The 25,567-nt window shown below is 57.8% G+C and overlaps 2 protein-coding genes across 2 annotated transcripts; both read right to left on the bottom strand.

Moving 5' to 3' along the window:
* Positions 1 to 1,020: 1,020 nt before the first annotated feature.
* Positions 1,021 to 9,211, bottom strand: PRX (periaxin). Its single transcript, XM_047078034.1, has 3 exons — positions 8,820 to 9,211; positions 5,534 to 5,730; positions 1,021 to 4,894 (listed from the first exon to the last, which is right to left on the bottom strand). The coding sequence occupies exons 1-3, from the start codon at positions 8,995 to 8,997 to the stop codon at positions 1,217 to 1,219; spliced, it is 4,053 nt and encodes a 1,350-aa protein (XP_046933990.1). The 5' UTR covers positions 8,998 to 9,211; the 3' UTR covers positions 1,021 to 1,216.
* Positions 9,212 to 21,495: 12,284 nt separating this feature from the next.
* On the bottom strand, positions 21,496 to 24,782 carry SERTAD1 (SERTA domain containing 1). The gene is made up of 2 exons (XM_047078033.1): positions 24,635 to 24,782; positions 21,496 to 22,568 (listed from the first exon to the last, which is right to left on the bottom strand). Exon 2 carries the CDS (start codon positions 22,566 to 22,568, stop codon positions 21,843 to 21,845), a length of 726 nt encoding a protein of 241 aa, XP_046933989.1. The 5' UTR covers positions 24,635 to 24,782; the 3' UTR covers positions 21,496 to 21,842.
* Positions 24,783 to 25,567: the final 785 nt, after the last annotated feature.

Here is a 25,567-nt window from a genome sequence, read left to right as displayed (position 1 = left end):
GGAGGAGTCCTGAGGGCCCAAAGGGCATGAGGAGAGAGAGAGGGAGTGGGGAAGAGACAGGAGAGGGTGTTCAGGGAGGAGGAAGGGACCCTGAGAAGTCCGGAAAAGGGAGACAGAGGAAGCCCCCAGCGTGGCCACAGAGAGGTCACTAAGAACGCTGACAGGACAGCCGTGGTGGGAGGGAAACCCCAAATGCCGGGGCGCTAGGCAAAGGGTGCACACCGTGAGTGTAAATTCTTGCCGTGTCTGGCCATGTTTGGTGGGAATGAAGAGAAAGCACGACCAGGCAGGGACCTGAGGGAGGCCAGCTTTAAAGGGGAAGGGGCTAGGATACATCAAGGGTCTGTGACAACTGGAGGGCACAGCTGATGAGGGAGAGTCTGGAGGCCTCGGTGGGGAGCTTAGATCCTGAGTGGGGAAGGGTCCCCGGGAGCCGAGGCCCAGCCCTGATGGGAGCTGAGGACCCTGGGACCTAGTCCCAAGAAGCAGCCGGGTATCTGGGGTGAAGGCTCTGAACCCATGAGCTGGGAGAGGGGACAGGGAGGGGCCTCCCTGGGTGGGGCCCCGGGTGGCCGGGGCAGTCAAACCAGCCCGACAGGAAAGGATCGCCAGGATGTGGAGGCACTCTTGTGGATGTGAAGGTGGCCAGCAGGGGGCAGATGGGTAGCAATCGTTGTGCTCTCTTAGGGCGACCCCAGGGAGGTCTGGTGGGAGTGTTTCCCCCAGAACTGGCAGAGTCCCCAGCAGAGGGGTCTTGCTCAGAGGCCCTAGGGAATTCGGAATGGCTAGGGCAGGCCCCTTCCCACCCCGCCCACCGCAAGGCTTCCCTGACTCTCTTCAGACCAGGGGTGGCCTGTGTCTCTCCCGAACGCAGACTCTCCGCAGGGCAGGCTCAAGTCCCCTTTCTTCCTCCTTGGGGACCTCTTTCCCTGCACCCTCTCCACCCTCCCCTGTCCCCCGTCCCTCCCCAACCCACCCCCCTACACGCACAGAGGAAACAGAACACAAGCCTACCTCTGGATTATTTTATTCACATGGCTTGGCAAGATACAGGCAGTCCAGCCAGTGAGCCGGGCAGGAGGCCTCCCCGGCCCTCTCCCGGTCAGTCACCCACCTCCCGGCCCTCTGAGGGTTAGTGCTAGTTATGTCACACACAAAACGAGGACGAGGCAGGGATGGGAAGATGGGAGGGAACTCTCCCTCGGCCCCCGGGGCTTCAGATGACAGCCTGCGCCCCCTCCATCCTGGCAGGGCCTGGAGCCCCTGTCTCCGAAAACCCTACGCTGGGCAGCCGGACCCGGAATCCACCCTCCTCCCGGTCCCCGCTCCCACTCCGGGCCTTAGGGCTTAGGGACACCCGGGGGAAGCGGAACTTGGGTGACTTCTCCCCGCCAGGGGACTTGGGGGCTGCGTCGCCCTCCTGTCCCCGAGAGGCCTTGGAAGGGGTGGCCAGGCCCACGCGGGGCAGGCGGACTCGGACTCTGCCTCGGCGCCCGGGGGCCCCTTCCCCACTGCCCTCCTCCTCCTCCTCCTCGGGGCTGGGGGAGCCTTCCCCCGTGACTGCCTCGCTCTGGCTGAAGCCCACTCGGGGCAGCCTGAGTTTTGGGCTCTTGGTCTTTTCACCCTCTTCCACGCCCTCCTTGGCCCGAACCAGGCCGAACCGGGGCAGCCGCACCTTGAGCTTGTGTCCGGCATCCCCCTCGCCCTCTGCCACCTGGTACTCGGCGTGGCTGCCCACAGCAGGTGGCGAGAGCTCCACGTCGGGCAGCGAGAGGCGGAAGGTGCGCTCGGCCCCTGGGGGCTGGTCTCCAGGCCCCTCTTCCCCAGCTTCGGCCCTGGCCCCCAGTGTGGGCATCTTCAGCCTCAAGCCACCCTCGCCGGTGGCTGCCTCCCCAACCTGCGCCTCCCGGCTCAGCCCCACGTCCAGCTCAAGCTGGGGCACCGTCACAGCAGGCATCTTGAAGACGCCCTCACCTACCAACAGCTCACCACCTGCCACCTGGGCTCCAGGCAGAGACAAGGTCACCTGAGGCACCTGGACCCTGTAGCCTACTGTGCCCTCGGCTGAAGGGGCTGCACCCTTGACCTGCTGCCCGGGGGTGGCACCCAGGCCGGCCTCCCCGAGGCCGGGCAGCTCCACCTGGGGCAGGGAGATACCCAGGGGCATCCTCAGCCCCCCTTCCTGGCCCTCGGCACCTGCCTGCCTGGTCGTGGATACTTGCAGGCCTGGTAGCCGGACTCCACTGACGGCCACTGCCCCCTCGGCGCCCCCGTCCTCCTGGGCCCCCAGGGTGACCAGCTCCACTTCGGGGATCTTAAGCTGGCCAGCCAGGGACTCTGGCTTTTCTCCGGGGCTGCCACGCCCGCCCTGGATCTCAGCTTCCTTCCCTCGAGCCAGCCCAAAGGAGGGCATCTTCAGCTTGGACGCCTTCACCTTCCTGTCCCAACCCCAGCCCTTGCCCTCCAACTCAGCCCCCCCTGACACTGCTTCTCCCGCCTCAGTGTCCCGGCCTTTGACCCCAAACTTGGGCAGGGCAAACCTGGGCCCCTTGAGCTTGACATCAGCCCCGGCCACCTCCACCTTGCCCGTGGGCAGATGGGCATCCAGGCTGAGCTGCGGGATGGACAGATCGAGGGCGGGCAGGAGGCCTGCCTCCCCTGCCCCTTTGGCCTCGGCCTCAGTCCCCGCTCGGGCCTTGGGGAGTGAGATGGCAAACTTGGACACCTTCAGCTTGGTGGCTCGCCCAGCCCCCTCAGCCTCCGCCTTGGCCACTTTGGGCCCCGAGAGTCCAAACTTGGGCAAAGAGAACTTGGAGGAGGGCTTGGCTTTCATCTCCATCGCCTCTAGCCGCCCTTCCTCCACTTCCACCGTGGGCAGCTGTGGAGTGACGATTTCAACGGAGGGCATCCGGAAGGCCACTTCCCCGACCCCTGCCGCTGCCCCGGGGCTCTCTGCCCGTTCCACCTTGCCCGCTTCGGCTGCTGGGACCTGCCCCTCCAGGCTGAGGGCCCTCGGCAGGTCTAGCTCCACCGAGGGCAGTGAGAGAGAGGGGACACCCACCCGAGCCTCGGCGCCCGCCTCTGGCTGCAAACAGGGGAGCATTACCAGCTTCCCTGGGGCCTCAGCCCTGGCCTCGTCTGGCTTGCCTCGTGGTGGGGACTCTGCCCTCCCCAGCTTGGGCATGGTCATCTTGGGCATTTTGAAGCCAAATTCCACCGCCTCTGCCTGCTCGGCTTTCAGCCGTACCTCCGGAGCCTTGGGCAGCTTCACCTCGGGTGCCTTTGGAAGATGCACATCTGGGACCTTGGGCACCTGCACTTCCGGCAGCCGCATCTCGGACACCTTTGGCAGCTGCACCTCTGGCAGGTGGACATCAGGCACGGCCATCTCTGGCACCTTGGGGAGTTTTATCTCGGGGAGTTTCACGTCAGGGACTTTCATCTCTGAGACCTTGGGCAGCTGCACCTCTGGGAGTCGCACCTCGGGCACGGCCATCTCGGGCACCTTCGGGAGTTTCATCTCTGAGACCTTGGGCAGCTGCACCTCCGGGAGTCGCACCTCGGGCACGGCCATCTCGGGCATCTTCGGGAGCTTCACTTCTGGGAGCTTCATCTCCGGGACTTTCGGGAGCTGCACTTCTGGGAGCTGCACCTCGGGCACCGCCATCTCGGGCACCTTCGGGAGTTTCATCTCGGGCACCTTCGGGAGCTTCATCTCTGGGACTTTCGGGAGCTGCACCTCCGGGAGTCGCACCTCCGGCACGGCCATCTCGGACACCTTCGGGAGCTTCATCTCGGGGAGCTTCATCTCGGGGACTTTCGGCAGCTGCACCTCTGGAAGCCGCACCTCGGGCACGGCCATCTCTGGCACCTTCGGGAGCTTCATCTCTGACACTTTGGGGAGCTCCACCTCGGGGAGCTGCACGGCTGGAAGGGCTGCCTCGGGCACCTTCGGGAGCTTGACGTCAGGAGCCTTGGGGAGCTTCACCTCCGGCCCCTTGGGCATCTTGACCTCAGGGGCCGAGACCCCAATGCCAAAGGAGGGCATCTTGATGGTGGGCAGCTTCAGCTTGCTCTCGACAGCAGCTTCAGCGGCAGCGGGCCGGGGCTCCAGGAGAGAAAGCCCAAAGGTGGGCATTCGAAGTCTGGGCCCCTTGGCCACCTTGGCCTCGGCAACTTCCTTCGCTCGAGCCCCAAAGCGGGGGAAACTGAGGCGGGGCATCTTCAGGGCCACCTCAGGTGCCTCTCCTCGGGCCTCCACCTCCGCACCCGGCAAGGCCAGGTCCACCCCTACGGTGGGCGCTGCCACGTCCAGGGTGGGCACCGTCACCACCACAGCCCCTTCCCGGGTCTCCAGGCAGGGCAGCGTGGGCAGAGCGGGGAGCGAGGGCAAGGCGGGCAGCTCCACCTGGGGGACCTGGATCCCTAGGGCTGCGGGCTCCACAGCAGGTGGGGCTGGGGCGCCTAGTCCAAGGCTTGGCAGGTGGAGGGCCACCTCTCCCAGCCCCTTGGGGGCTGAGACCTGGGGGACACCCACCTCGGCGCCAGGCAGCCGGGGCCCAACCAGCTCCACCTGGGGGGCTGTGAAACGGGCTCCTGCTGCCACCTCAGCCTCCACTTTGGCTTTCCTTGGGGGAGGAGCGGCGGCGGCCAGCCGGGCCACCTGGGCCTCTTCCGCCACTTCCCGGACGCGCAGCCGAGGCAGCTGGAGGCGCCGGCGGGCGGGGGCAGCTGGGACAGGACCCTTGACAGCCTCAGCTTTGAGGCCCCGACGTAGACGGGAGAACTTGGGAAAGGAGAATTCGACGTCAACAGGGGCCAGCTCTGCAGGGGCCCCTAGGGCCCCGGGTACCACCGTCTTCTTCTTCTTCACAGGGGACAGACTCTGGATGTTCTGGGGAGAGAGGAGAGATGCGGGAGGCGGTGGGACAGTGGGAGGCTCGGGGTAGACGGGGGGATCCCCATCTGGCATTACACCAGGCTGGGGATGTGTCGGACGAAGCATCTCGTCCCCAAATCACCATCCCCACTTCCTTCCTGTCATTTCACCATTACTGGCCCCCTAAGGCAAAGACTTTCATTTAGCATCTGACAATGAGTCAACAGGAGTGTGGGAACTGGGACCCAAGACTTCTAGGTCCTCATCCAGGATTCTCCCCAATACCTTCATTCTAGAAATGGGGAAACTGAGGCCCAGAAAGGGAAAGAAACTTGTCCAGGGTCACTCAGCAGTAAGTGAGCCGCACTCAGGTTTGAACCTGGCCTCCCTGGTTTGGAGTCCCTTCGGTTCAGGACCCCCGGCATGCCTAGAGCTGCCTCGTCTCCAAAGTGGGTGAAGGTCTGAGATGGGCGGGTCTCCCTCCCCAGGGAGGAGTTTAGGAGTGGGGAACAGGAGGCAGAAGGTGGGATTAGAGTTGGGTTAGTGACAAGACAGAGGGCAAGGCTGGCCCAGGGTGTGGAAGAGTGGGGCTCACGGCGCAGAGACTGGATCGCTGGGGCAGTCCAGAGCCGGGACCGGGCTAAGCACGCGTACCAGCTTGGCCACCTTGGCCCGTGGGCCCTTGATCTCGTAGCCAGCCACGGTCCCAGGCCGCAGCGCCAGGTCCCCGGTGGGCACAGTGCGCTTCAGGCAGAAGGAGACCTTGTAAGGCTCGGCACATTGCAGCAGGCGTAGTGCGTCCTCGTACTTGAAGTTCTCGAAGAACACTCTGGCGCTGAGCAGCTGGTCCCCTGCAGGTGAGGCGGGAGATGGGCAGGGCGTGGGCTGGGCATCCGCTCGGCTCCATCCAGGCCTGGTCCCACCCACTTCCCTGGAGCTAGCGAGGCCCAGCCCCAAACCTTGGCCCCGCCTATCCTGCCCACCCCCAGCCCAGAATTGAGAAGCAAAGTTCCTCCCAGTTTAAGGTGCAGACACTCAAGCGTGAAGCCCCGCCCCATGGCCTTAGCTCCGCCTCCCCCAGCAAATCCACACCCATTCAAACCACGCCCGTTGCTTTCCACTTCCCTCTCCCATTCTCACCTTTTAGACACTCGACTTTGTTCCCTTTACTGAGAGAACAGGATCAAAAAAGAACTTCTAGAAACTCCCACCCCCTTACTCACCCCCCCCCCACCTGCCCCTGTGGTAATTTACTCCACCTGTCCTCACTTCTCCCCCAGGTCAATCTTTCCACCACATTTTCAGGGACATCCTCGAGCAATTCTCCCCTCTCTCCCCACATCATCATTTTGTCCCTCTCTTGTATGTTATTCTCATCAGCATACCATTACTTTTCCCATAAGAAAAGTTGTCTTGACCTCACTCCTGGAGCTCCTGCTCCACATATCTGTTCGCCTTAATGGCAAATGCATTGAGTTATCCAGCTGCATTGTTTCCACATCTCCAGTCACACTTCTGACACCCCCTTCCAGAACCTTGAGCTGCTCCTCTCAAGGTCCCATATCTCTGTGTAGCTAAGTCCAATGGGCAAGTCCCAGACTTCATCTGAGTGGACCTCACAACCTTCGACCTAACTTGACTCTCTCCCTTTCATCCACTTGTTTGGCTTGGCCTCCAGGGTGCCACATACCCTCTACGAGACAGGCCCCTCTAGAACCTCCCTGGAGGTTCCTTCTCAGACTCCTGGGATGGCACCTTCCCATCTCCCGAATCTCTTAAAGACACATTGTCCCAGAGCTCAGGCTTGGGACCTCTTCTCATCTCTATCTACATGCTACACGTACCTCTTTAGGAAGCTCATCCAGATTCAGGAGTTTAAAGAACAGAAATGGGCTGACAATTCTCAAGTGTATGTCTCCAGCCCAGCACTCTCCCCTCCACCCAGGACTCATATACCCATTTACCCCTCCACATCTTCACCTTGGTATCCAATAGATACCCCTCACTTTACAGATCCAAACTGCAAATGTGGTCTTACCCCAAGCAAGCTCCAGCCCCAGTGTTCCCCATCTGTGGAACTGCCAACTCCATCCTCAGGTCAAGAATCCCTGGACACATCTTTGACCCCTCTCTTTTCATCATACCCCATACCCAGCCCTGAAGGCTCCTCTCCTTCAAAATACATCCATAATCCAAACCTTTCTCTTCAATTCCATTATCACTGTTTTGGTCCTCAGCATCACCATCTTTTACCTGGATAATCAGAGTAGCCTCTTTATTTTATTTTATTTTATTTTATTTTATTTTATTTTATTTTATTTTAGTAAACCTCTGCACCCAATGTGGAGCTCAAACTCATGACCCTGAGATCAAGAGTCACATGTTCTACCAACTGAGCCAGCAGGTGCCCCGGAGTAGTTTCTTTGTTGGGCTCCCTGCTCCCCACCCTGCTGCCTTCAGCCTACTGCTACCACAGCATGCTATTCGACACAGCCAACTCATGTGCCTCCTCCACTCACAACCCTCCCAGATTAAAAGCCAAAATCCCCACCATGGTCTATATAGCCCTCTAAAAACTGCCCTTTCCTTACTTCTCTGGCCTCCTTTCTTACTCTGCTCTTCTCTAACTCTATTCCATCCACACTGGCTTCCTTGCTTTTCCTCCATCAAGTTAGGCACACCCCAACCTTCGGATGTTTGCACTGGCCGTTCTGTCTGCATGGAATGCTCCTCTAGATGGCCACAGAGCTCACTCCCCGTCCTCCACCAGGCCTTTTCTCCCTTCCTGGCTCACCCTATTTAAAAAGACAACTGTCGGGGTGCCTGGGTGGCTCAGTCAGTTAAGCGGCCGACTTGGGCTCAGGTCATGATCTCGTGGTCTGTGAGTTCGAGCCCCACGTCGGGCTCTGTGCTGACAGCTCAGAGCCTGGAGCCTGTTTCAGATTCTGTGTCTCCCTCTCTCTGACTCTCCCCCGTTCATGCTCTCTCTCTGTCTCAAAAATAAATAAACATCAAAAAAAAATAAAAAACAAATAAAAAGACAACTGTCCTGCAGCACCTGGGTGGCACCTGGGTCAGTTGAGCATCCAACTCGTAATTTGGGTTCAGGTCATGATCCCAGGGTCTTGGGATCAAGCCCCGCGTCAGGGTCCACACTGAGTGCAGAGCCTGCTTAAGATTCTTTCTCTCTCTTTCTCTCTCTCTCTCTCTCTCTCGCTCTCCCTCCCTCTGCCCCTCTCCCCTGCTGGCTCTCTCATGTGCTCGCTCTCTCTAAAAGAGAAAAGAAAAAAAATATAACTGTCCTCCTGGCACCCATAGCACATATTGCCTTCTAACTTACTATGTATTTTACAAACTTTGCTCAAATATGTCTCTTCCTACTAGAAGGTAAGCTCAAGTGCAGAGTTTTGTTCACTGCAGTATCCCAAGCCCCTAGAATAATATCTGGAAATAGCAAGCACTTAGTAAATAGTTGTTGCATGAATATACCACATCAGCCTCATCTATGTCACCTAAAACATCCCTTACTTACTAAGCTCCCCTCCACACCCCTCCAAGTTGTTAACTCCACCTCTTTTCTCCAGTCCCAACAACAAAAATAATAACTAGTGCTTACATGGTGCTATGTGCCACTTAGCGCTGTTTTCAAATACTGAATCATTTAATCCGAGTCATAGCCCTATGAGGTGAGTACTAAAATCATTCCCACTTTCGAGATGAAAAAAACCAAGGCACAGAAAATCACAAGCTACTAAACTGCAGATCTGGGAGTCAAACCGACACGATGAACCTCCACAGCCCGCTCCGAGCCACTGCAAGGCCTACACACAAAGCCCCGCCCCAAGCCCTTCTCCCCGCCTCCTGGCCGCCCCGGACCAAGGGCCCACTCCTAACCCCGCCCCCTCAGGGATGTCCCGCCCCATGCATCCGCCCCGCCCACCTTCCTGCAGGCTGAGGCTCCTGGCCGCGGGCGAATCCTCCCGAAGCTCGCGGACAAAGATTCCCTCCTTGCCGCCACCTGCTACGTTGATGCCGCTGACCCCGGTCTGCGCCTCCGTCTCCACGATGATCTCCACCAACTCCGCCCGCCTCAGCTCCTGCGGAGGACGGCGAGGCATCGCATGGGGCGCTATGGACGGACCTCACCCACAGTCCGGCATCGCGCTTAAAAACGGCTCTTAAACGCGTCCTCGAGTTACAAGCCCCTAGGCGCGGCTCAGGCCGGCCATGCGGTCCCACCCACTCCGGCATCTTCCCTTTAAGGAAGCGCGAGGGCCGCCTGATCTCTCGGAACCGCTGCAAGGCTCAACGGTTCCGTCCACTTTTTGGCCGGGAGGAGCCCTGTGGCCGCCGTCTAAAGGGGCGGGGTTAGGGGCGGGGTTATGGAGGAGGGGCGGTGTAGGTAGGCCCGAGGGAACCTGAGATGTGAGTAAGAGGCGAGCCTGATAGGGCGGGGCTGTGCCCTCGGGGGGCGGGGCCAGTTCGGGGCGGGACTAGGGGTTTGGCGCCTAGTCAGACTGCACGCGCGGACAGCCACAGAGGAGGGGCCAAAAATCTGAGAGGGGTGTGGCTAGAGAGTCATACTTGGAAGTAAGGCGGCGACCCATAGTCTAAGGGTGGGATTGAGGTATGGAAAGGGGCTTTAATAAGAGCAGAACAAGGGGTGGTGTGAGAAGGGGATTCTGGGGAAAGGGCTGGACGTCTTAAGTGGTGCAGGACGGAGGAGTGAGGGTGGGACTGGGCTCTTGGAGGCTTGAATGTATGTGAGAGTGTTCCCTTTTGTGGACTCTGTGACCCCAAGACCTGCATAACGCCTTTGGGAGAGGGAATCGAGTGATGGGGGAGGGGGGGTGCGTGGGTAATGAGCGGTGGACTAGTAGACGTGGCATTCCTGGTATTCACTGTAAATGGTGCTGCCCTGGCCCCGGCCCAGCGACGCACTCCGGGATTCACTTCCCGGCTTAGAAAAGGCAGTGACTCTCACCTCAGTTCCACAACCATCTTAGAACTCAATCTGCTGTGTGTCTCTAGGCAAGAACTTTGCCCTCTCTGGGCCCATTTCCCTACTGTAAAGTTAGGTAACATGGGTGTACCGGAAGGAGTCTCTGTGAGCTGAGCCCTGAAGCAACAGGGACCTGAGAGATACTCTAATGGGCAAGGGCATCAAGGCTGGTATAGTCGGGTTGAGCATAGGGCTTGGAGAGGGGAAAGCAAGTCTGGGCCCAGCAGTGGTCCCGGGACTAGAGAGCTGGGAGGAACGTGTTGTAACGGCAGCAGGGAATGGCATGCCCATCACCACCACCCTGAGGGCCTGGGCTAAGCATTCTATGCCCACCATCTCATTTCAGCCTCCCACAGCTTGGACAGACTCAAAGGAGGACACCAAGTAAAGAGAAGCAAAGTGATTCGCCTAATGCCGCACGGCAAGTTAAGCGGCTGGGCCTGAACCCCAGGTCTGTGACCTCAGAGCCCACGGGCTGGCCTGGAGGCAGTGGCCCTGCCCTTAACTCCCTGCCGGCCACCCCTCAGCTTCAGCTTGGCTCCTGTAAAAGCGGACCCGCTCTGTGCCTAGCATCCCCCGGAAGCAGTTGGTACCAGTCCTCTATCTCCTTAACAGTGACCACAGCTAACATTCAGGTAGGCTTCCTGGATGCCAGGCCCTGTGCACATGGCTCAAGAGTGAGTCCTCAACACCCTTAGAGGTGGGGACCATTGTCCCATTTTGCCAATGGGGAAGCAGGGCTTGAATGGTCAGGTCTCCTGTTTAGAGCTAAACTGGTACGGTTGGGACTTAAGCCCATGGGCTCAAAGCTCATGCATTTAACAACCCCTCTACCATCCTGCCTATTTGTCTTTAGCCTGTTATTACTTTTAACTCCATGATCTCCAGATGAATGAGCTCCTCTGACTCTTTGTCCGAGGCACTGTGCTAAGTGCTTTACATATGTTAATTTTTTCCCCTCACAGCGACCTATAAAATAGGCACTGTTGCTATTTCTATTTCACAGATGGGGAGACTGAGGCACAGAGAAATCAGGAAGTGTCCGTCTTCCAGCTGCCTTAGCCTGTGCAGCCCCACCACCAGGCCCCACAAGTCCCCCTTGGAACTCACCTCGGCACTCCGGCTCCTGGCCTCCATGGCGCTGCTGGGAGTCACCTGGGCCCCAGGCTCCTGCTTCCTCTCTCCCTTCTGCTGCAGGACCAGCTTCAGTTCTGCATGGAGCAGCTGCCTCTGAGCCTGTGCGGGGCAGGGGTGGAGGCTTGAGGCCGGGAAGGGATGAGAGAAGGAGGCTGGGCATGGAGGGAGAGGTCAAGATTGGTATCAGAAGGGGAGCAGGGCCCCCCACCCCTGCCCTCTCACCGCTGCCTGAGCACAGGCACCCCCTCCTAACAGGAGCCCAGCCTGGGGTACTGCGCAGTCGTCTGCGGGGCTCGCGCCCTTCCTCTGGGGTCTTGCTGCCTGCCAGGAAGAGACCAGGGCATGAGGCTCCAAGCAGGCCAGGGAGGGACAGGGAGGGGCATGTGGCACCGGCCAATGCTCACCTCAGGATCACCTCCAGCTCCTTGGGCCTCCTGGGTCCGGGGCTCTAAGAAGAAGAAGGTGAGCATTACCATCAGCTGACCCCACCAATTGCTTCCTACGTGTCTGCCCCTTCCTGCGTGCTGTCAATATTCTATCCCCATAGCGCAGGCAGGGAGACTGAGGCTTAGAAGACCTTTTTACAGCAAACAGTAGAGCCAGAGCTGACTCCTAGGACTGTCCGACAGCAGAGCCACTCCACCAAACACCGGGGCTGAGCGAGGGAGCCACATTCAGTATAAACCCATCCTAACCACTCCCACGTACTCCCTGTGGGCAAATCACTTCATCTCTCTGTGCCTCAGCTTCCTCGTCTAGAAAATGGGGGAGAAGGAGAGCACCTACTTTGTCAAATACGTTAGCAAATATAAAATTCCAGGTACATGGAGGGGCTTCAGAAGCACTTACTATCATTGTTACTAAGAACTTCCCGTGGTCCCGATCTTGTGTCAGATGTCCCACAGGGGTCATTGCACATAAACCTCAGAACACTCTTGTGAGGTCAAGACAATCGTTGAGCCCATTAACGGAAAAGACACCTGAGGCTGGGAGAAGGGAAGCCATGCACGGATGGTCACAAATGGCTAAGCCAGGACTTGAACTTATCTGAGAGTTCCAGACTCTTATACGGATGATAATAACCAATGGGTGTTGGAGTGGTTACTCTTCATCAGCCCTGTGCTCCTCACTGCGGAAAACCCTAGCCTCTCAGAGAGGCCAAGGACCTTGCATAAGGTCACACAGCACAGTGAGAAGGCGGCAGAACTGGGATTCCCATGCAGACTCCCCAACAGACCTTTCTGGGGAGTGGATACTGTCTCTCTACCCCTCCTCATGCCAACGCTGGCCTTGTCCTCCCAGCCCCCACCTGGCATGCCAACCCGCCAACCCCCACTCTACAGGGAAAGGTCAGGCCTCACGCGGCACATTCCCTCAAACAATGGCCCATCTGCTGGGCCCAGTCACATTCCGCCCCTGCCCACCCACCCCCAGCCGCACAATGGCTCTTCATAGCCCACCACTGGCCAAGATAGAGGACACAGGGACCCCTCAATGCTCCAGCTGTACCCACTCCACTGGTAGGCACCCCACAGTAGCAGAGGGCTCCTCTCTGGTGCTCCTAGGAGTCCTGGTCTCCATGGCCTTCCCCAGGCTCCCCTCTGAGCCCTCAGCTCCCACATCTGTGGCATTTCCTCTGAACTGGACCCAGGGCTGCCACCCATAAGTCTCAAAATCACCCTGAATGCGGTGGCTGTTTTAGAGTTGGAAACTGAGGCTCAGCGTGGGGAAGTGACCTGTCTGGGGTCACACAGCCAAGACCCTGCCCTTGACCCCCAACTCTGTAACTGAACTCGTATTGGTGGCTCTGAGCACTGGAGGAGCCCAAGCAGCAAAACAACTGGGGAGGGCATGGGGATTGAGGGTGCCCCGAAACGGGCATTTTTAGAAGGACCTCTCTGGTGCCGACTCTGGGCTGGGCAGGCACTTTACAGATGTGGCCTCGGTACCCCCATTTTACTTACGAGAAAATTAGGGTTAAGATATCACAGTGACAGGATATGACGGTAACAGACAACTTGGGTCTGCAAGACTGAGTCCCTGACACAACATAGCATCCTGAGCTGGAGGTGGGAGAGCCTGGTACGTGTAGGAGGTGGTAGAGATGGAGGGGAGGCTCTCCTGGACCGCAAGCTCCCGGTTTCAGGCCAGGGCAGCGAGGGTCACACCCAGAGGCTGGCACAGGAAGCTTAGCTGGGGCGGGAGCAAGAGAGAGTGCCCTCCTTCCTCATCCCTGCCTGGGACAGCCGCCCAACCCAGGTTATATTTAGCCTAACTGTGCCCTTCCTGAGCCACATACCCAGGTCCTGGCATGGGGTGGGGGTGGCTTCGGAAGGAAACCCCGTCCACCCCGGGCACTCTCTGTTCCCAGCCCTACCCATCCCATTAGGCAGGGGAGGGGAGGGGGAGGTTCCTGGGGGTCCCTGACTGTGTTAGGGGACGATCTATTGGGGTTCCCCCGGTGAATCAAGTCCAGGCAGGGCCTCCCAGGTGCCAAGAGCCATTCTTGAGCGGTTCCTATGGCACTCCCCTGGTACATTCCTGAGCTTCTAGAATTCTCAGAGTCCCCATTTCTTGAGCACTTACTATGTGCAAAGATCCTTCCCTACCTTGGCTCATTAAATCCTCACAATACCTCCCGGAGGAAGGTGCCACTTAGATTCCCATTTACGATGCCGCCAATGCCCTTCAGAGTGGCTGGGGTGAGTGCCTGTCATTTGGGCCCTGGGCCCTTCAGCTGAGCTGGGCCTGCTGAGGAAACCCCTAGATTTGCCCCTCTGTACCCTCTTCTCCCCATGGCTGGTGCCAACCCCATTTAGGAGCTCTGCCTACCCAGAGCCTCAGCTTCCCTAACTGCCAGTGATCTGGTGCCCTCAGCAGTGGGAGTGAGGAGTTGACCGGACTCATCCTGGCCCCTAGACCATCTGTGAGGCAGAGGGGGAGGCGTGCTGGCAGGGGCCTCCCAGCTCCCTCAGTTAGTCCCCGCTCTAACATTTCTCAGGTTTGAATACTTGGGCAAAGTATTTCACCTCCCAGGGCCTCAGTTTCCTCATCTGTGAGATGGAGCCACTAAGAGTGGCTTTGAGGATTCACAAAATAACAGCAGGTGCTTAGAATATTCCTGGTATAGAGTAAGTGCTCAGGTAATATACACTAGTCTTTGACAGCAGTTGGAGGGCGGGCTGTGCATCTCAAGTGTCTCGTATCCAGGTTTTGCTAACCAGTGGCCCCACTTTCTCTCTTAGCCAAGGGGAACTCTGGGTGAGGGACGAAACCCAGCTCAGGCACCTGCCTCCTACCAACGGGATCAGTGCTGCCTCCCCAGCACCCTATTCCAAGCACCAAAAAGCCTGCTCCACCCCAGGCATCCTGCCCAGCTCTTTGTAAGCAGCAATTCATTTACTCTCCATCAGCCCATTTCACAGATGGAAAAGCAGAGGTACAAAGGGTGCAGCATCTTGCCCAAGACTGCATAGCCAGAAAGAGGGGAACATTGAGATTCGAACCCAGGGTCTGGCTCCAAAGTCTGTGCCTTTAACTCCTACACCACACTGCCTCCTGAGCCCAGGTACCCTCCCAGTATCTGCCAGCACCTGCCAGCACCTCCCAGGACCCTGGGTCTCATTCCCTTGGCTTCTCAGCCTGGCCAAGCATCGGGTTAGACAGGCTGATCTCTTACCCCTAAGCCTCCAGACACCTCGAGAGCTCCCAGTCCGTCTGCTCAGCCTCAGCCCCAGGCTGGGGGGGAAAAGGAATGGGGAGGGGGAGGAGGGAGAGACCCCAGCCATTGGCTGCTGAGGCATGACATCACCAGGGAGTGGGTGGTGGGGAAACAAACATCCCTGCCCCCCCCCCCAGCTACATCCACAGGCAAGGGGGTGGGGAGCCATAAGACGGCTCAGACAGGCTGTGCGCCCTGGACTGGGCTGAGACCTTCACCAGGAGCCTTGTTCCAGGGACTTGGACGTTGCTCCCGCCACTTGGAGGCTGATCACCCGACAGGCATTATTTCCTGGTTCCAGACCCGGGCATGGCCCCACTGGTTCCAGGGGCCCCTAAAATAAACTCCTTCTACTCCTTCTCCCGGTCAGTTTGGGTTCAGATCCCAGTCTAGTCACCTCCTGGCTGTGCCACGGCATCTTTCTGGGCCCCCTTTTCCTTGTCTCTAAAACAGGGGTGATAAAAAGCGCCCACCTCATGGGGTTGTTGTGAAGATGAGATGCGTTAAAAGAGGCTAAAAACTTGAAAAAGTGCCTGGCACAGAGTGAGTGCTCCTTATAAGAATTTTGCATTATTAGTCACACAAATTAGGGGGCCGGCTAGACTTGTTGGGGGAGGGGCTTTTGGCCTGGCCACAGGGGAACCCCACTTCTCTGTTTAATGGAGTTTCTGTGCTGGGGGGACACCCATCATGTGCTAAAGAATGTGCTGGGCACCCGGAGCTCTGCTCCCAGAATCCAGGGTACACGGGAAACACATTAGGCCCAGAGACCCTGCAACTCTCTTCTGTCCCCTTCATAAAACAGACAAGGAGGCTCAGAGAGGGTAAGTGAAACCCAAAGTCACCCATAGCAAGTAATTGGTAGCCCCAGGATTTGAACCCCGACCTGCCCAACTCCCAAACCAAGGCCCCCAGGCCTCACCCTGATCCCTCAGCCCCCGGCCCCAGCCTGCCCTGACTCACCAGACCCCGGGGGGCGGCACAGAGAGCACAAGTACCCCCACATGCCCCTTGCACCCACCCGGCCGCTGGCTCCGATGCTCCGGGCTCTCTGAGCCCAGGCCTGGGGCCAGGGCTGGGATGAAACTGGGGATTACCCCCAAAGTGCATGTCAGCAGCTTCTGTCCCATTGTCTGGCCAGGCACAGCCACCAGGCCTTCCCCTCAGTTGTCAACCTTGCCCCTCACACCAGCCCCCTGGCCCCTCTGTGGACCTGTACCCCTCCCCGCCACACCGAGAGCTTGGGGCCTACTTCCCTGAGGGCATGGGGACCCGGCACAAGTTGGCAGGATCCCAGAATTCTAGGGGCCTCCCCCCTTCTCTCCAAAATGCCCCCTGCCCACTCTCAGCCGCCAGGGAAGGCAGGAATGTGCTGAGCTCTGGGAAATGCCATCCAGGCCTGGCAGCCACCAAGGGTTGGGGTGTGGCCAGAACCCTGCCAGAACCCTTCTCCTGGGAAGGGAGGAAGAAATGGGGCTGCTGATGGTCCTGAGGAGCCCCTCACCCCAGTGCACTCTCTCTCTCTCTCTCTCTCTCTCTCTCTCTCTCATTGATTCATTCAACCATTCACCTGTTCATTTATTCATTCAACAAACATTCACAAGCCCTTGCCAGCAGCCTCTTTGCTGGGCATTGGAGATACCGACAGACTTACATTTACCATGTACCATGGGGTGGGGGTGGGGGGCAGGCTCAGGAAAGGATTCCTGGAAGGCGTGACCTCTGAAGTCAAACTGGATGGTGGAGAAGCGGGGAGTCAGGTAAAAGTGTAGGAAGGGGCTTCCAGGGAGAGGGGACAAATGCAGGCAAAGTGTACCAGAGGGGAGAAAGGGAGCAGTCTTTATCCAATGTCAGCAGTTAGTGAGTCCAGCCCTACGCTGGATGGTGCCGGGGACACAGTGTGACTGAGATAGCCCAGGCTTGCTTTCACAAAGTTCACAGTCCAACAGGGACACAGACCCAGCATGGCCCAGGGTTGGGGTGAGAGAGTCACAGGGAAAAAGGTCAGGGCCTTGACGGGGGAGCCCAGGAAAGGTCCCTTGCTCCAGCTTAGCAAGGGAGGTCAGGTAAGGCTTCCTGGAGGAGGGGACATGTGAACTGAGACTTGGATGACCTACAGGAGCTAGGCAAGAGAAGAGGGAGGGGAAGTTTTATGGGCAGAGGGAACAGCCTGTGAGGAGAATCCAGAGAGAGGTCAGCACATGTGAAATTTCTAGGAGCTGACAACTATGTCCTTCCTTGTTCATGGCTGTGTCCCCGGGCCAAACATGCCCCTTATATCTCCTCCTCACGTATACATTCATTCAGCAGCTGTTCACAGATACCCCTTCGGTATCCAACCCTGGGCTTGGTGGTGCTTAGGACACAGCAGTGACCCTGATTTTGCCCTCACAAGACTCCCAGTGTGTGTGTGGGGGGGGGGGGGGTATGAGGGCCGACATTAAAGAAGTGATCAGTGAAATGAGTGTATACTTACATACTGAGCTAAGCACTATGAGGGACAGATCTAGGTCTATAAGAGGGGCCTGGCACTCTGGTACTACCAGAAAGGGCAGGGAGAGCTTCCTGGAGGAAGTGACATTTGAACTGGCACCTGAAGGATATGTAGGAGTGAGTTCGTGGAGGGGCACCTGGGGGGCTCAGTTGGTTGAGTGTCCAACTTCAGCTCAGGTCATGACCTTGCAGTTTGTGAGTTTTAGCCCCGTGTCAGGCTCTGTGCTGACAGCCCAGAGCCTGGATGGAGCCTGCTAAGGATTCTGTGTCTCCCTCTCTCTCTGCCCCTCCCCCATTCACACTCTGTCTCTCTCTCTCTCTCTCTCTCTCTCTCTCTCAAAACTAAATAAAATTAAAAAAAAAAAAAAGTTCACGGAAGGCTGCTGGGTAGGTGGTGGGTCAGTGAGAGTGGGTTCCAAGTAGAGGGACAGCCTGTGCAAGGGGCCCCTTGGAGAAATCAGGGAATGTAAAAGAGGCAGGGGAAGCTGAGGAAGCTTCCTTTTCTAGTTTGCCGTGTTTTGTCATGAACAGTGTGTCTGTGTGTCTTTGTACCTCTCTGTTCCTCTCTTTGTCTCTATCCTCATTCCTCGTCTCTGTCCCTCTGTCTCTCTCTGTGTCTCTCAATTTCCCTCACCCCAGGGGGTGTGGCCATGGGAAGTTGAGTTTAGGGGGTGGCACCAGTGTCCCGGTTCCGGCCAAGGCCACCTCAGTAAACACAGGATATCCTGTGCGGCTGGGGAAAGAGGTGGAAGCTTGTCCTCAGGGACCACCCTCTCCGATCCACTCCGAGCCAAGTGGTAGCTGGGTGCCCAGCAACACAGCCAATATCTCTCCCTCACTCACATCACCCCTGCCTGCTCCTGCCTCCCACCCTCCCTATTAAGCCCAGTCCCACGGGCCTCGAGACCCAGATGCCTTCTCCTGGGTGTCCCCCCACCAGCCCCTCTCACCCACTGTGTCCCTCTCTGGCCTCAGCGTCAACCCCAGACCTGCTTGTCCCCCCAGTCACCATCCCAAGGCAGCCCCAACTGTCCCCGTGGGTCTCCTGGTTAGAGCCCTGGGCCTTGTGTGAGGCCCCTGCCCCATCGAGGCTCATCAATCCCGGAGCCTGTCCTCTTGGTTTTCAAACCCCTCTCCCCTTCCTCCCAACCATCCTGCCACGGATGTGATGTCCCTTCCCAGCTTCCCCTCGGGGTTCCCGGCCTTTAGTCTCACCTCTGTACCACTGCGTCCACATGGCAGCCAGAGGGATTCCTTCACTTCGTGATTCCCTAGTACCTTAGCAGTAAAGTCCCTCACCCAGTGTCCCTTGCGCCCTGGCCCCCTGCAGACCCCTCCAGCCCCATCACTTACCTCACTGCTTCTCCTTCTTTCCAGCCAAACCCAGAGCTTCCAGATCCTAGAAAAAGTTTTAGGGTCCCTCAGGGGCTAGCCGTTGCTTATACTGTTCCCTCTGCCTACAACAGCCCCCCCCCCCCCCCCGCCCATCCACCTCGGGACAACAGCCCTTGGAGGTAGGCTGTTACTGTTCCAGTTTACAGATGAGCACAGAGACGTGAAGTCCCTTGCTTAGGGTCACAGAGCCACAGGATGGCAAAGCAGAGAGGTTCAAATGCAGGCGATCTGGCTTTTCAGCACAACCTCTGCTCAATGGCTTATTGCATCAATAATCATCGACTTAAGCATAATTAGATTTCTGGGGGCGCCTAGGTGGTTCAGTCGGTTGAGCGTCAGACTTCGGCTTGGGTCATGATCTCGTGGTTCGTGAGTTCGAGCCCCGTGTCGGGCTCTGTGCTGACAGTTCGGAGCCTGGAGCCTGCTTCAGATTCTGTGTCTCCCTCTCTCTCTGCCCCTCCCCCGCTCATGCTCTGTCTCTCTCACTCTCAAAAATGAATAAATGTTAAAAAAAAAAAAAAAGCATAGATTTCTGCACTGGGACCACAGGTGCTCAGTAAATGTTCCTTAAGTGCGTGAATGGGACGGGGAGGTGGGGGAGATGAGCCTTGGTAGGGGCAGAGTTCAGATCTCAGAGGAGCAGAGGACAGACACGGTCAGATTTAGCCAGGCACGCAGTAGGCCAGCATACATCTTTTCTGAATAAGAGAAGGGATGAAGGGAGGGGAGTGAAGGACAGCAAGGACAACTGTCCCAGGTGTTGAGAAGAGAGGTGTATGTGTGATGGGGGATCCTGGGAATGCCCCTGGAGGGGAGCTAGCCTGGCTGGGGAGTGTCCTGGCAGGAACACAGAGGCTCTGTGAAAAGGAGTAACAGCGCCAGGGCTGGTGGCTCAGCTCGGAATGGTGTGGGCCCTGGAATCTGCTGGCTGAGGTAGGGTGGCCTCTTGGGGTTGAGCCTGAGGGCGGTGGGGCACACTAGAGCCTGGGAGCCTGCGCAATCATCTGGGGGTCAGACATGGGGAGAGTAGGGGGTGGGGGGAATAGGTCCTCAGGCGCGAGCTGCTCATAGACCCGAGGGCACCAGTGGGATGGGACTATAGCTGATCCAGCCCATATGGTGCTTTTGTGCAAAAGGCATACTCCTTCCCCAAGGCGTTTGACCTCCATCTGCTGGGAAACTGTTGCAGTCAATATGTAAATGAATGGTGCCTGAAACACGCATAGTAGCCCCTTAAACATGGAGTCTATGCGCAGCCCACAACCTGTGCAACTGTATACAGAGGCTCTGGGGAGAGGGGGCATCGCTGGCCAAGTAGGCACAGGGGCAGATGCGAGCATCGTTGACAGATGGGTAGGCTGTCTGCATCAGTATGCATCACAGATTGTCCCCCAGTTTGGCACCCAGAGACAACGGAAACAGGCCCCCAGAGTGTTGTAAACAGAGGGCATTGCTGGCCCTACACTGGGAGATTACTTGACCACTGGACAGATCTACAGGGAACTAAGGCAGCGGCATCTCAGACCCCCAGACTGAGCACCAGGGGGCATTGCAGAGCTCAACCCACACTCTCAAGGTCTGAATCCCATTGGAGTCACCCGGTGTAGGAGTCAGGCACCCGAAGACCCTCAGCCAGGGCACCAGCTCCCTTCGGGCCATTTCCACTCCCCCTCCCCGGGCCGCCCCATCCACTTCCAGAAATGGGCACGACTTCCTCTCCTCCTCCAGGAAGCTCCGCTCTGCCCGCCCCTTCCCGGCCCGAGGGGCCGCCGAAGCTGCCCGCCTCCCCCAGTTCCACCCCAGCTTCAGCCACCCTAGAGCTTCCGGCCAGGGTGGAGGCTCTGGGGCCCGGCGATTTCGGTGTCCTCTTGCCGGCGTTACCCCACTGGAGGCCCAGCGGGCCTCGCAGGTCACCGTCCGGCCCCCGGCCCCCCGGCCGCCCGTGGGTTTCACCGTGCCCCTCCCCCCGCCCTCACCCGGGGCGCTGCCCTGCCCCCACAGCCGCCAGGAAGGACGCCTCCTGGGTCCCGTGCCAGGCCTCTGAGTGTGCGGCCCCTCCCAGCCGGGCCAGGAATGCGGCTGGACCGCGGGGGCGGCGCAGACACCCGGCGCGGCGCTCGGGCGGGCCCTATCACACGAGCAGTGGGGCAGGTGGCCCCAGCTCGCCAGGCCTGGGTTTCTTCTAGAAGGAAAGCAGGACCGCCTCTGCTTTGCGGTCAAGCCGCTAAACCCGGTGCCTTTATTTCAGAGGCACCCTCCAAATTGCCCTATCCCTGCCCAAAGGCAGATTTGAGACCCCGAGTGGATTTTTTTTTTTTCTTCTTAACTTGCTGGAGTCTCCCGTGCCTTTCCCCATTTTCTTGGAGAGCTGGCTCTCAAAGCTCTTTGGAGAAGCTCCATCAAGCCTTCAGCTTTGGGCTTTTATTTCTGGCTCATTCTGAAACCTCCCTTTTGCCCCACCCCCAGCCTCAAGACACACAGGTAGACTTCAGGCGAGGTCATGATTTCTGGTGGCCTGGGGCTACTCCACTGCTACCAGGACCACCATCATCATGCACAATCAGGGAAACCTGGCTGAATATGTTGGGGGGAGTTTTCTAGAGGGCCAGTTACCAGAGCTAACTCATCCGCTTACCAGAACAAGAAAGCAGTAAAGTTCATGGCTTGAAACCCACCCCCTCATGCGATGTCCTGTTGGAGCCTCAGTTTTCTCAAAATGTGAAATGGGGATAGTAATAATGGCCATCTAATTTCAAAGATGAAAAGAGTGAACACACGTCAGGTGCTTAGCACACACAGTCCACGCTCAGTAAAATTTGGAGGTTATTACCTGACCCTTGCCTTAGCCCAGAGACAAAGCACACAGACTTGAATTAACCCAGGACTGGTTTTAATTTCCAGAAAATGGTGCAGTCTCGTCCCACATCACGGAAAAAGTATCCCCGGGAACGACCTCCGCCGATTCAGTCCAGCACAGGGCCTGGTCCAAATCACATTCCAGCCACCGGGCCCTGTCATCCCCTCCCAAGGGCCAGTCCCAGACTCCCCTCATTGGCCCTAGACAAGAGGACAGAGGTGAAGTTGCTCAGGAACGGATTCTGTCTCTCCAAAGCCCCTCTCTCCGTTCTAGGGAAGTTAGCTGTGTCTTTCCAAGGACAGTTAGTCCAGCAACCAGGCTCAGTTTGGACACCAAACCACCATCTCCGCTGTGGGGGTCAGCGCCCCGGCCCCGGTGGCCGCTCCAGCGCCTGTGTGCCCACCAACACGTCCAGGAGGTAGTCTAGCTGGGCCTCATCCAGCTCCAGACCTTCCTCCTTGCCAGGCCCATCCTCAGGGCCGGGTTTGAGGCCCTCAGACGCTGGTGCCCAAAGTTCGCTGTCATACATAGAGGTGTCGATGTCCTCAAACAGGCCCTCGAGCTCATCGTCCAGCAGACAGCCAGTGGCTGGGCCCAGCAGGTCCAAGGCACCCAGGCCGGGTGGGGCCCCGCCACTGGGGCGGCCCGGCGGCCCTTCGTCCACCAAGGGCTGGGGGGCCTGGCTCAGGCCCTCGATATGGCTGAGGTCCTCCAGAAGGCTGGCCATGGAGGCTGAGAGGGCAGCGTCTGAGCTGGCCAGCAGGCTGTCAGCCGCCACGCCAGGGGCCTCAGGCGGGCTGGGCACGGAGGGCAGGGTAGCTTCGGGCTCCATGGATGCCTGCATGCGCCGCAGGGTGTTCACTAGCAGCACCAGGTGCCGCAGGTCCGGCTCACTCTGCCGCAGGCTGTGGTGGAGCTTGAGCACCGAGAGGTCTAAGAGGGAATTGGAGGGCACAGCCGGGGGTGCCTGTGCCACTGCTGGGAGCCTGGGATCCAGCCACCAGGTGTCGACTGCCAAGGCTTCCTTCTCGGGCTCCTCCTCCTCCTCCTCCCGCTTGCGCTTCAGACCTTTGCTCAGCATCATCTGCAGGGGGTGGGGGGTGGGGCGAGTCATTCACTTATAGAAAGTCCGTGGCAAGTTCAAACCCTGGCTCTGGTAACTGGTGTCTGGTGTGATCTCGGGCCAGTCATTTAACTTCTTGAGCCTGTGCTTCCTTAGGGAAACTTTAAGATAATAAGAGTTGTTCTCTGGAGTAAATGAGATAATATACAAAAAGCACTTACAACAGTGCCTAGTGCACTCTATTTTTTTTAAGTTTATTTATTTTGAGAGAGGGGGAGAGAGAGGTAGAGGGGGGGAGGGAATCCCAAGCAGTCCCTTTGATATCAGCGCAGAGCCTGACTCGGGGCTCGATCTCATGACCTGAGCAGAAGTCAAGAGTCAGATGCTTAACTGACTGAGCCACCCAGGCGCCCCTACATTGTAACTATTCTTATTAACAAGTACTTTTAATAGCTATTATTCTGTGCTTCTTCAGTGAACCATGTGAAATGCCCAATATTCAACCTTTTTTTAACCCATGAAAGCAGCTGTTTCACATAGTTTAACCTAACATTTATTGAATGTCTATAAATCAGACAAATACATACATAAACACAGGAAATGTAGGGGCGCCTGGGTGGCTCGGTCGGTTGGGCGACCGGCTTCGGCTCAGGTCATGATCTCACAGTCCGTGAGTTCGAGCCCCGCATCGGGCTCTGTGCTGATAGCTCAGAGCCTGGAGCCTGCTTCAGATTCTGTGTCTCCCTCTCTCTCTGACCCTCCCTCATTCATGCTCTCTCTCTGTCTCAAAAATAAATAAACATTTAAAAAAAAGAAATTTTAAATACAGGAAATGTACAGATGGTGCTAGGAAGACACTAAAAGATTCTGGGGGGTGGTCAGGGCAGGCTCCTCTGAGTAAGAGACATTTGAGTGGAGCCCTCAAGCAGGAGAAGGAGTCAGCTATAGAAGAACTAGGGGGAGAGCATTCAGGGAAGAGAGAACAACAACAAAAGCAAAGAAAGACCTGGAGGCTGGATGAGCTTGAACTGAAAAAAACATCAGTGTGGTCAGCGCACAGAGTGACATGGGAGGGAACAGGGTTTGGAAAGCAAGCAGAGGCAAGAAGTTTGGATTTTACTGTCACTGAAGGGTTTTGAGCAGGGAATAGAGTGGTGCTGTGGATTAGGTTTCCAGAAGATCCCCCTCAGCTGCTTGGAGTAAGATGAGTGGGGAGGAGTGGAGACGGGGAAGAGCGTGATCGGAAGCTCCATTTGGAGGCTAGTGCACTCTTGGGGTGATGATGGTAGCTTGGAGTAGAAGGTGATTGGTAGTGGACGTGGAAGGAAGTTGATCGATTCAGGATTTATTTGGGAGGCCTAGTAGACAGAGCTTGCCGGGAAATCTTGACGGGCACAGGGGGCCACTCAGAGAACTTTGAGGACCCACACTTTCCCCGAGGTAGGGGCCCCTGGAGTTCTGGACCCCAGCCCCAACTTGCTTTTTTCAGACTGGAAGCTTGCAAGGTCCAGTCCCCGGGGAGTTGCCCCAACAGGACCTTAGAAGTAACCCCCCACCCTACTAAAAACGGTCCTCGCCTCCTTCCCCGCAGACCCGGGAGTTCAGAACCGCAGGAATTCTGCCCCCACCCGACTCCGCCCCCTGGTCCCGGTGCCCCCTAGCGGCGCCAGGCCGGCTTTCCCCGGGGATTCCGGCTCCTCAGACCCCGGGATCCTCGACACTGCCCCCACGTCCTGGCTGTCGCTCCAGCTTGCCGCCCAGGACCGTGCGGGCTGGGATCCCCGGAGGACTAATTCCGCCTTCTCTGCCTGCGCTCGCTTCCGGCAGGCAGTGGAGGTGGCTCCTTCCGAAGCGGCGGCGGCGGGGGCGGGTGAGTCACGCAGCCGGAGCCAGAAGCCGGCGCCTCCGCCCCCTTCCTGGGCTGCGACGTGATTCACCCAACCCGGCCGGGCGACACTTAGAGGCCCGCGCATCTCGATCCCGGGCAGCCCCGGCGCGTACCGGCAGGACCCGGGGATCGAACCGGCCAAACGACCCCGCCGAGGGTTTCCCTTCTCTCTTCAGGCCCCTTCACTTCATTTACATACCTAGCTCACCCGCTGCCAATCAGAACGAAGAGGGATCAACGCACAGCCAATCAGGAAGCGGCGACGGCAGCATCTCTCGCTCGCTTTCCTTCAGCAACCGGCGCCTGGGTCGTGAGACGCAGTTCTGACTCCGGCGCACGACTCCAGGCTCCTGACTCTCCTTAACTACCACCCACTCCCGTGGCGGCCCCGCCCTCCACCCAGGGATTGGGCCTGGACGGTGATGGGCGGAGCCTATAGAGGGAAGGTTCGAAAGGAGGGCAGGTTGGCTCCAGGGCGCATGCCCGGCTACTGCGTGAAGTGACCGGGCCAGGTGGGGTGGCCGTTTTCCCTGCGGGACGGTAGCGGGGAGGGTTTTTTTTTTAACCTCTCAAAGTGCAGGCCCCTCACACCTGCCCATGCACTTGCCAAACCCAAACTGAGCTTCTTACACACCCAACTCTAACGGGTCTGTACTGTAAGCCAGATAGGCATGGGTTCAAATTCTAACCACTCATTAGATGTGTATGTGATACCTTGGAAAAATGCTTAACCTCTCTGAGCCACACAGTGTGTTAAATGGGCATCTTCTTGCCTACCCCTTGGGAGTTAGGAAAATTAAAATAAGTTTGTATCTGTAAGAGCACTATAGCACACTCAGCAAATGCTGGGCAGTTATATGGTGGTTATAGGCGTGGAGGGAGGGGGCAGAAGTGGATGCCACTGGAGTCACATATCCTGGGCTTCATACCCTAAGTAACTTTGTGACTTTGGGCGAGTGTTTGAATCCCCTCGGGTCTCAGTTCCCTCACCTTAAAAAAAATTTTTTTTTAATGTTTATTTTATTTTTGAGAGAGAGAGAGACAGAGCTCAAGTGGGGGAGGGGCGGAGAGAGAGAGGGAGACACAGAATCCGAAGCAGGCTCCAGGCTCTGAGCTGTCAGCACAGAGCCCA

This window comes from Lynx rufus, unplaced genomic scaffold (assembly GCF_022079265.1).
Source record: "Lynx rufus isolate CCGP_SWC_20201006 ecotype Redwood Valley unplaced genomic scaffold, mLynRuf1.p SCAF_16, whole genome shotgun sequence".
Lineage (NCBI taxonomy): Eukaryota > Metazoa > Chordata > Mammalia > Carnivora > Felidae > Lynx > Lynx rufus.
The sequence above is the reverse complement of the archived record's forward strand: the minus strand, read 5'-3'. Positions and strand labels throughout refer to the sequence as shown.